This window comes from Lipotes vexillifer, unplaced genomic scaffold, assembly GCF_000442215.2.
Source record: "Lipotes vexillifer unplaced genomic scaffold, Lipotes_vexillifer_v1.1 scaffold875, whole genome shotgun sequence".
NCBI lineage: Eukaryota > Metazoa > Chordata > Mammalia > Artiodactyla > Lipotidae > Lipotes > Lipotes vexillifer.
In genome coordinates this window covers 1,592,917-1,604,200 of record NW_006792177.1, presented here as the reverse complement: position 1 = coordinate 1,604,200, position 11,284 = coordinate 1,592,917, and the positions used below count along the sequence as shown (strand labels likewise).

At 41.9% G+C, this 11,284-nt stretch overlaps 1 protein-coding gene across 1 annotated transcript in view; it reads right to left on the bottom strand.

Annotated features, from left to right (window-relative positions):
* Positions 1-11,284, bottom strand: part of TMC2 (transmembrane channel like 2) — an 84,617-nt gene that overhangs the window by 41,147 nt on the left and 32,186 nt on the right. The window contains exons 5-7 of the mRNA XM_007465381.1: positions 7,611-7,701; positions 2,594-2,675; positions 2,085-2,191 (exon numbers count right to left, since the gene is read on the bottom strand). Coding sequence (XP_007465443.1) covers positions 2,085-2,191; positions 2,594-2,675; positions 7,611-7,701 — 280 coding nt within the window. The remainder of the gene's footprint in view (positions 1-2,084; positions 2,192-2,593; positions 2,676-7,610; positions 7,702-11,284) is intronic.

The following is an 11,284-nucleotide window of genomic DNA, read 5'->3' as shown; positions in this document are numbered from 1 at the left end:
CTTTCTCCCATCCTAGTTCAAGACGGCTTCCCAAACCCCTGCCAATCAAATCAAGGTGTTCTTTCCTGGACAGTTCAGGTATTGGCTGCTTCATTGGAATGCAGCAATCACTAAATTTTCATTGTTTCAAACAAATGTCCCCTTGATAGGAAATATTTATAAATTATATCAATTTATATAAATTATATAAAATGTAATGTTTTCTTTGAGAAAAAAAACCCTCAGTGTTTTTAAAATTATTCACCTTTCCCAAAACACTGCCTTTCTGGACCACTGTATAGCAAAATTCTAGTGATGTCTCATAGGCCTACAGCATTTAAATGTAATCTCTTCTCATGGAAATAAATCCATTTGGAATCAAAAACTCCCAGGAAGAAAGCAAAGAGTCTGTGAGAGTAAATTTCCCCAGTGACTACTGGGGAAAACTCTCTCCTCCTTGGTTATGGAGGAGAAGTAAAACTTCTATTTAACTTCTGACAATACTGGGGAGAACCAGATTTATTTTCAAGAGCATTTGTACACATTTGCCAGAAGGTTTAAAATCCTTATCTCTGGGGACTTCCCTGGTGGTGCAGTGGTTAAGAATCCGCCTGCCGGTGCAGGGGACACAGGTTCAATCCCTGATCCGGGAAGATCCTACATGCCGTGGAGCAACTAAGCCCACGTGCCACAACTACTGCCTGCACTCTACAGCCCGCAAGCCACAACTACTGAAGCTCGCGCACCCTAGACCCCGTGCACCACAACTACTGAGCCTGCAGCCTGCAAATACCGAAGCCCGTGCACCCTAGGGCCTGCGTGCTGCAACTACCGAAGCCCGCATGCCTAGAGCCCGTGCTCCACAAGAGAAGCCACCGCAATGAGAAACCCGCGCACTGCAACGAAGAGTAGCCCCTGCTCGCTGCAACTAGAGAAAGCCTGTGCCCAGCAACGAAAACCCAACACAGCCAAAAATAAATAAAAATTTTAACAGATGTTCATATGGAATCATTTAATAAAATAAAATAAAATTTTTATCTCTGTATTGGAGAGTGGCAATGGCTTAAGAATATATACATAGGACAAAGTGGACTGACTCATAATCCTTGATTTCCAGGTGTGCACATAAAGGAATATAAAGGTTAGTTAATGACATAATTGTAAGTACACTCTTTGGGTAATGTAGAAAAGAATTCAATGGTTTTATCAATAATGTAACACTCCTTTGCTACCAGGTACTATTATAATAAGCCCTCAACTTCTTCTAACTAATCTGATTTAATTCACATTCCATGGAAGTCTTTTAATTTTGTGAAAAATAGATGTTCAGGAACGTTTCCCAAAGATGTGATTACAGATAGAGTTGACTCTAATATTCTCATGGAATCATTTGTAATAAAGTAGGAATCAGTAAACTATCATAGAGCCAATAAATAAACCTGAAAGGAAAAAATATTAAATGCATAAATATCATTACCCTGTAAGCTGTAAAGGTAAATCCACTTGTGTACCCAGCACAAGCACCAAACGGTTCAGGCAGGACTGTAGCAATTACTGTGCTAAGCGCTAATGGACCACAGGCACCCCTGGAAAAGGCCCCAGGCCAACACTCTGGAAACCTGGAATCTCATTCACCACAAATTTATTGTGTAAATTTGTACAGGTCACTTGTTCCTTTCTTGTCTCTCAACTACTAAGCTATAGGTAAGGATCTACCTACACCCATAATAAGATTGTATCTGGGAGAACAGTGAGGAGTGCTATTCAAATGCAGGGTTTCTTTGGTGTAATAAATTATGATATAATGCATTCTATTTCTTTTTTTTTCAAGGTGAAAGAGAAAAAAACCTCACTGAGATATTAATTCTCCACTAATTTTAAAGTAAAATGAAAGGTAGAAAAATGTAGGGTCCACCTGTTAATTCAGAAATGGAAATATTTGGTTCCATTCTTTGTACTCGGCTATCTGGGCAAATGATGTGAGCACAGAATTTAAAATGAATGACGGATTTTTTGTAAAACAGAGTATTTGATTTATATAAATGAAGATGGCTGTCACAATAAGCCTCAACACTATCTGAAGTTGTAAGCAGTTCTTTTCTTACCTCTGGGATTATGACTAGACCAAATATTAAGCCAAAAAGGACGAGGTTAACTCCATACATCCATCGGAGAAAGATGAAATATGATGCCACTGAAGAACCAAAGTGACCTGAAGAGAGAAAGATGGTGGATGTAAGTGTTGCAGAAGGACATTAACATAAAGGAGGACTTTACGTGTGTGATGGATTCAATTTTCATGTCAGTCTGTGGAATATACATCCCTTTTCTTTTTCTAGATGAAAAAAAGGGCTTAACCGATGTGAAGGAGCACATCTTAAATTTTGGTCTGACTAGTCCAAAGTTCATCTTTTTTCTTTTCTTTTCTTTTCTTTTTTTAACATCTTTACTGGAATATAATTGCTTTACAATGGTGTGTTAGTTTCTGCTTTCATCTTTTTCCTAGTACAACAGAACCTATAACATAACCTAATCAGTTAGTCAAGAACACAGTCCAAACCCTTGGAAAACCCTTCAGCAAAGGAACTAAAAACAGTGACACCAAAATACTCACTTTCAATGTCCTTGATCTTCATTTCCCAGGGAATACATTGAGTCTTGAAATTATCAAAGTCTCTTTTAAACTTGACCCATTTCTGAAATTAAACAGGCAACACCCTCAGTTCATTAACACGCTGCCTTGGGGCCTGGAGGGGAAGATGGAGGTGCATGTGGATGTTGACATGTTGACATGTGGGTGAGGCTGCCATGTTGGAGCTGTTGAGCCTAGGCTGTCAGAGGTGGATACGCACAGCTTCACTTTCCAAAGTCAGGTGTGAGTCAGAGAGAAGCAAGGGCAACACAATACTTTGCATTTGTCTATAGTGCTGATAAAATTTCAGGTTTGGACACTTTACATATGAACTTAGAAAATCTGTGTATAATTTCTGATTTGGGGAATCAAATTGGCTTAGCAAACTCTGATACAACTTCCTTCATCTTAAACCAAAAATTCAAGAGAAAAAAGAAATTTCATAACTCTCATACCTACGTTTGGCAGACAGCCAAGTGCCTTAATCTGATAGGAACTGTTGCTAAACTACAAGGCTGGTAGAAGTGGTAAAGAGATCTCAGCCCGTGGCTTCCCATTCTTCTTCTAGTGAAACAGCAGCCTGTTTTTTGTTTTTTGTTTTTCTAAAAGTAGTTGGGAAGGCATTATGCCCCTTTCCGCGGTCTATTCCAGCTCCGACACTTTGTACCAATCAGAAACTTGAATAGCTGTCTGTCTGCTGGCTGCGTGAAAGTTTGTCAACTCTTCAAGGGGCTTCTCTCCAACATCCCCACCCCCTGGAAATAAATCGATTTGGAATGAAAAAAACCAAAAACACCTCATAGAAAACAGCCGGCAAAGAGGATGTAGGGAGAAAATCCTCAGATCAGTTTCTATTATTACAAAGGTCTCAAAAGAACTTATTCATGAAGGAAATGAGATTTTCCTTTGTAAATTCGCTAAAGGATAAAAGGGAAATTTTATCTGAAGGGATCAGACGAGCTTCCAAACCTGAAGGCTTTGACTATATCATGATTGGATAATTACTGTATAAGGAAGGAAACCACCTGTCAGAAGAGGGAAATGCTCACAGATGCCAAGGAGAAGAGGGGTTCATAAGCAAAAGACAGGTTGATAATAACGACAAAGATCTCCCTAAGACAGGAAGGGATGTGGGGAATGGCAGATGGTGGACATGGACACCCCAACCCCATTGCTTCCTCTCCCTTCCCTAGTTCTGATTCTGTGCTCAAAAACCATCTTTGGCTTATTTGGCTTCTCATCTAAGTCTGTCTCTAAGGAAAGCATTTGCGGATCACCTGGGCTGTGAATATTTTGATTTCTATGGCAGTAATTTTTTTCATTGCAAATTAATGGATTGGAATTGGGATTATGGTTTAGTTTCCCATATAACTAACTGTACTATCAAAAATAAAAGGCACTGGGCTTCCCTGGTGGCACAGTGGTTGAGAGTCCGCCTGCCGATGCAGGGGACACGGGTTTGTGCCCTGGTCTGGGAAGATCCCACATGCCGCAGAGCAGCTAGGCCTGTGAGCCATGGCCACTGAGCCTGCGCGTCCAGAGCCTGTGCTCCACAATGGGAGAGGCCACAACAGTGAGAGGTCTGCGTAACGCCAAAAAAAAAAAATTTTTTTTTTCAGTTCTTGCACCAGTTATTCCTCCTTATAGATTAGTAATCTGGTATCTGGTTTTATATATCAGTCTCATAAGCTTTATTAATGTGAGTCCTCCCCCGAGAGACAGATCCCCTGTCAGGGTGCTGATAAAATCAGTATAAAATATAGCCTTGCAAGGCAGAGTACCAATGGAGTAATGAATGTTGTCAAGTGAGGCCCCTGGAGACATAGCCTGCCAGTTGGTCACTTGGCAACCACCTGACAGCCCCTCAAGGCTGTGGGCATCTTGGCCTGAAAAGGTGATGCCTGAGGGTGGGGAGCAGAGGCAGAGAGAGGCCTGGGAGAAGCTCTGCATTGAAGCTCTTTCCTTCATTGGTTTAGAGAATCAGAAAACTGAGCTTGGGCGTGGGCGGGAGAAGACCCCAACTCCCTTCCTCAGAGCTGTGTGAGATGGTAGCTGCTGTCCTCAGACTGGGTTACTAGCTGTGCGTGTCATCTTGCTAGTCAGCTGTACATAGGAAAAAAGATTTCAAACAGTGGTCGAACAAGACACAGGCACATCCTGTCCATGGATGAAATCTGGATCTGAATAACTAAAGACAACCAGTGAAGCCTGAGAAGTAGTATGTCAAGACAAGGAAAAAGTGACCCCGTTCTTTGAAAGTTTTGGAAAGCATTTCCTCCAGGATACACACAATTAAATTTTGAGAGATGGCTCAATATTCTTAGTAGGATACAAAAAATATGGCCTCTAGAGTACAGGTTAGCACTTAGAGAGTTAAAAAAGAATACGGGAGGGGAAATCCCTGGCGGTCCAGTGGTTAGGACTCTGCATTTGGTCGGGGAACTAAGATCCTGCAAGCTGCATGGCGTGGTTGGGGGAGAAAAAAAATAAAAGGTTACAGGTGAAGTATGGAAGGATTGATTACAAGGTTGCTAAAAGTTCAGTAATAGAATGAAACTAAACATTACACTTTGAGACAGAAGAAAATTGATCCAATGATATTGAGAATAAACCTGAGAAAATTTTGAGAATGCAGAGAGAAAGCAAAGAATTAAAAACCATGAAGGAAAGTAAATACAAAGAATGGAGAGTTGGCAGCCATCCTTCTGCTAACAAAGAAGCTAGAACTGTTTGAATAGAAACACGATTGAATAGACCAGGTATATTTGAAGAACACATTCCTTAATTGGGAAAAAACTTCTGAGTGTGCAGTTGTTAAGTGGTAAATGGTTTTTAGATAAAATTAATAAACGACCCATAGATAGTTGTCAGGAACTGAAAAGGAAGAAAAAAACAAAATTAGGAATAAAAGAGATTAAAACTCAACATATGTAAAATGTAATGACAAAAATTATGGGACTACCTATATGCAACTTTCTGTTAATACATATGAAAATCTTAATGAAATGATCAAGTTTGGGGAAGAATATAAAATATCAAAATGACCCCAAGAAAAAGTTAAAACTTGACTACACCAATTGGAAAAACATTAAAAAATTATCAAGATATTCTATAAAATGCTTCCTGATCTGTACAGTTTTAAGGGTGTCATCTTTCAAATTTCCAAAAAAATGAATGAGCTGTACAAACTGATTTACAGCATAAAAAGGAGGTGATGCTCTTCGTTTAATATTATAAAGCAAGTGCAGCCCTAATATTAAAATATGCCAAGATAGTGTACGTGCACATATGTACACACATAAATTCAAATCAATTTTATGAAAATTTATGTAAAAATTATAAATAAAATACTTGAAAAATCAGATGTGCCTGATAAAAGTAAGTTATGAACAGAAGGGAAAGGTATTTAATAAAATCTAACATCTATTTGCAATAAAATGGAAGTCATTAAACTAGAAATAAAAGGATAATTTCTTATTGGGAGAAAGAAAATCTATTTCAAGGCAACAACTCCTGTCAACTTAGTGTGAAACAGTAGAGCCATTTTCATTAAAGTAATGGAAAAGCAAAGAGACCTATTATCACCATTATCAATTGAAACTATTCTAGGATTGCTAACCCACACTTTAGGACAGGAATGATTTAGAAGAACCCAAGAAAAACACCTTTACATACACAATCAAATGAAAATGATTAGAACTAATAAGGGAGCACAACAGGGGAATCAGATTAAAAAATTAATATTCAAGGACTTCCCTGGTGGCGCAGTGGTTGAGAGTCCGCCTGCCGATGCAGGGGACATGGGTTCGTGCCCTGGTCCGGGAAGATCCCACATGCCACGGAGCGGCTGGGCCCGTCAGCCATGGCCGCTGAGCCTGCGCTCCGCAATGGGAGAGGCTGCAGCAGTGAGAGGCCTGCGTACCGCAAAATAATAATAATAATAATAATAATAATAATAATATTCAAATACGTAGCTTTCCTACATACCAGGAATCTCTAGTTATTAAATAAATGGAAAAATGATTCCATTCACAAAAGCAACCAAAACATAAATTTTGTAGAAATAACATATGACATGGAAAAGATCTATACGAAGAAAATGACAAACTTTGCTGAAGGTTGTAAAAATAAGGCTTGAGAAATGTATGGTATTCTTAGATGTAAAGACTAAATATTGTACAGATAAATCTTCCCAAATTAAATCAAGGATTTTTAAAAATTTCCAATCAAAATCTCAATGGGCTATACTGGAACTTGGCAAAGTGATTTTAAAAATGCATGTGGAAAAAAAGAATGCAAACAAAACAAAACAAAATGCATATGGAAACATAGGCAAGACTGGCCAAAACATTTCTGAGAAAGAAAGGTAAAAGGAGGAAGCCCTATGAGCCATTAGAATTAATCAATAGCTGAAATGATGAATTCAAATAAAAGCTCCAAAAAAGGCCCTATACAAGAATTAAGTGAATGAAAATGATAGTTTTTCAGATCAGTAGGTAAAGGAAGAATACTTCCATAAGTTCCACATTAAATATCCAATTAGAGATCATTACCCTAGCCTGAATCAGAAGCTCAGGTTATGGCATAACTCAATAAACCAGAGCTGCCCCCAATGCCCCGTCGACACTACTGTTGTCCTTCTGTATGACCCTGATTACACCATGGCCCTCTGGGTCTCCACCAAATCAAAGTCTTGATTTGGGGGCTTGGAAAATAAGATCCCAGTGGATTCAACATCATTAATTCTGTGAGTTTAGTTCTTCACTGGAGAGGAAACAAGTCTCAAGTATACTGAAGCCCTCACAGATAAGTAGAGAGAAATGGACAGGATACGGTTGGTTTCCATTCCTGGATAAATTGGAATGGTTGACTGGACCTCATGCTCAGGATTCTGGGGGAGGTGGACACAAATGGTGAAGCTGGGCAGGCACTCTGATGGTCACCCAGATTCAGGAGTTGAGCAAGTCCCCCCACAGGCTTGCGCCTCTGCACCACACACCTTAGCCATCAGCATCCTATAGGCGTAGAGTCGCTTGCCTTTCCCCTTTCCCAAGGCTCCTTCATACTTCTCCACAAATTCTTGGGCCTCCCTGGTTAGCGGGGTGGGGGGGGGGGAAAGGCAGAAAATCAATTAACGCCCAAGCAAAAGAAATCTGAACTATGAGGGTGTATATGTGACTGAAAGCCTTAAGTGTTTTATATCCCTAGTTAGAATGTAAGTTCCACGAAGGCCGGGCATTTTGTCTGTTTTGTCCACTGAAGTTTCCCAAATGCCAAGAATAGTGATTGGAACATGGTAGGCACCAGTAGGCAGAATTTTGGCTCTCATGACCTTTGCCCCTTGGCGAATGGCACAAAGGATTCTGCAGATGTAATTAAGATTACTGACTTGTGGGCTTCCCTGGTGGCGCGGTGGTTGAGAGTCTGCCTGCCGATGCAGGGGACGTGGGTTCATGCCCCAGTCTGGGAGGATCCCACATGCCGCGGAGCGGCTGGGCCGGTGAGCCATGGCCGCTGAGCCTGCGCGTCCGGAGCCTGTGCTCCGCAACGCGAGAGGCCACAACGGTGAGAGGCCCACATACCGCAAAAAAAAAAAAAAAGATTACTGACTTGAAACCAAGGAGATTACCTTGGATGTCTGGAAGGGCCCAATGTAATCATGTGAGCCCTTAGAAAAAGAAGAGGAAGGCAGAAGATTTAGAGAGAGATGCAGCAAAAGGGGAAATCAGAGAAATTAGAAGCAAGAGAATTCTCCACCCTCTGTTGCTGGGGCCCCTCTGGAGGATGCCACACTGGAAAGCAAGAGAAGAAAATGAATTTCTATCAAAAGTCAGGGAACCTGGAAGAGGACCTCAAGTCCCAGGTGAGAGGGAACCACAGCCCCGCTGATACCTTGATTTTAACCTGGTGAAACCCTGAGCAGAGAATCCAGCCACACCATGTTGGACTTCTGACCAAAAGAATTGTGAGCTAATAAATGAGTATTGTCTTAAACTATTAAGCTTGTAGTAATTTGTTAGAGCAGCAATAAAAAAACCAGTACAGCATTCAGTAGGTATTTGTGGAGTGAATGAATGCTGGATGAGTGAGTGAACATCCAAGGAAGATGGCATGGGAAACACATGGTTGGGTTTGTCTGTTAAATATTCTGGGTGGTGTGCTGGAGCTGGTGAGGGCTGGCTTCTGAGAACCAATTGTTAAATATTCTGGAACTTGGCCAACAAATTATTAAACTGTTGGTAGCTTGAAATCAGCCATGGTGGGAGTATTTAGACTATGGGATTCAGCAAGTGCTCCAAATCAGGGTTCCCCCATCCATCCCCCCACAGAAACAGTTTATCAGGAACCATTGGATAAACCCACACAAGTAGATGAAGAATGAAGTCCATCTCAGGGTGGGTGGAAGAAGACATTGGGTCCTGTGTGTCTGGCTGCTGTTGTTACAGCGCCCCGTGCTGGCAACACAACCTACACCACCTCCAAAGTGCAAACGCAGGCAGTTGACACCTGTTAAAGTTACATTCTAACCTGGGGTTAACTCCAAGTTTGGTTTTATTAGGATGTCTCAATGATATCCTAATGTTAATGAGGCCAACTGTCTAGCTTCTGAGTCCAGGGTCAAAAGCTGGATTGTGTGGGATTAAGACTCCTTTATGGGGTCAGCCCCTGTTTTCTCCCTAGGCAGCACTCATTCTGGCAGTGAGTTATCTGTGACTACCAACGACTCCAAGACACCAAAGAATGTTTTCATGAAATTCGTATTTTTGTCCTCTTCCTATATCTTATGAGTGGGTAGAGACTCCTAAGCATTTGAGGTTTGTGAATTTAAATGTGACAACTTGTAAGATTTGAAGACTTCTGATAAAAATTCTCAAAAGTAAAGGCCAGCTCTTATGCCTGAGCCATTGAGCCTGGCACCAAATGCTTCTCTTCTCAATGTCCAGACTGTGTCCAGATGCCCAGAGAGCCTGCAGGAAAACAGAGGGCCCTGCCCAGCGCTGGGTGCAAATTCTGAGGACCATTCACTGCAAAGAGAACAACTGGTCTAACAGTTTTGATGGACATAGCAAGCTTTTTTGGATCCACTGAGTATATAAATAATCACAACTAACACTTTTACAGCAAACCCCTTTAAACATGTCATACGTGATCAGTGTTCTTCTTACTAGAGATAGTAGTTGGTTTATGGAAATACTGGCTCTTGCACTGCACTTCCCAGCTGTTGCAAATCTTACTTCTTCCCCTCCCCTCCAACAGTTTTGCACATCTTTTTTTTGTTTTGTTTTGTTTTGGCTGTGCCACATGGCTTGCAGGATCTTAGTTCCCCAACCAGGGATTGAACCTGCACCCTCGGCAGTGAAAGTGTGGAGGCCTAACCACTGGACCGCCAGGGAATTAATTCCCTGCAAATCTTACTTCTTTTTTTTTCCCCTAACAGTTCTGCAAATCTTACTTCTGTAGGGTGCTTCTGTCCCCTGCTTGTCCCCTCCTTTCCAATGGGGAACTTTCTGCAAGCTCATCTCTCCTCTTCCTCAAACCAGATGGTGTGTGGTAAATGAAGTAAAAAGGCAAAAGAAGAGAGATCCTTTGCTTTGTGGAAACTTCTAGGGGCCTGGATCTCAAGGGCACTTTTGGCAGGTGATTAGCAACCCCTCAGGTCCCTCCAACACTCAGGAGAGGAGGAAGCCATTGAGGTAAGGCTCTCCTGGGCAGCCATCCACAGCAGAAGACAGCACTTCAGCAGCCCCTCACATTGCCCTAGAAAGACCCTCCTTGTCGATAAAGGGGCCCAAATAACAGTGGGGAAGACACAGTCAGGGTGGCCAGCAATTACTGCTGGGAGAGAAGGGGTGTATTGTGTGGCTTTAGTGCCAGAGAGAGCCAGGCAGGATTCTGTGCCTCTCAGGGTGGCAGTTCTCATCTAGAAATGGGGACAATGTTATGAGACTTAAACGTGTGGATGCATGCCACGTAAGCACAGCAATTTCATTTATCAGGCAGTCACCCTTCTCCTTCTGGGGAAACAGCAGCTCCTGGAGTGGGCAGCTGATAGGACTCTTTCCTAGCCCAGGGGGCTGCTGTGAGGAGACTTCTGTTCCCCAGGGGTCTGGACAAGGGGCACCGCAGTGCAGCCTTCCACAATGAGAATACTCTGAAGTTGATCCAAAGCATCTCTCAGAGAGACTACATACCTCCAAAAACTACCCCCTGGTGAAGGAATTCAGATTCAAAATCACACTTAATTTTGAGATGCAGAGGTATAAATAGACACAGGGCAGCCTGCATTTGATGGCATCCTTACAGAGCTTTGCTGTCCCATGCAGAACGTTGGGAGAACGTATCAGCCAGCCTGAAATCCAGAAGACAACCAGACAAAGGTAGGGAATACAGGTGGCCAAAGGGAGGTGGCTAGAGGTCGGAGGTGGTCAGAGGTTGAAGGTGATCTGGGCTATGTTGGTTTGGTGTCTCCTTTTGTCCCTAAGCAGTTTTTATTTTTCAGTTGTGGAGACAAAGATCAAACAGAGGCTGAGCTCACTCTAAGTGGAAATTCAGATGAGCCAGGTGATGGCATCTGTTCTAGAGGTGTCACTGAATCAATTTAAGGGCAGTTGAGTTTAACCAAGCATGCCTGGCTTCCCATATGTGGTGGTTTTTTTTTTTTTTTTTTTTTTT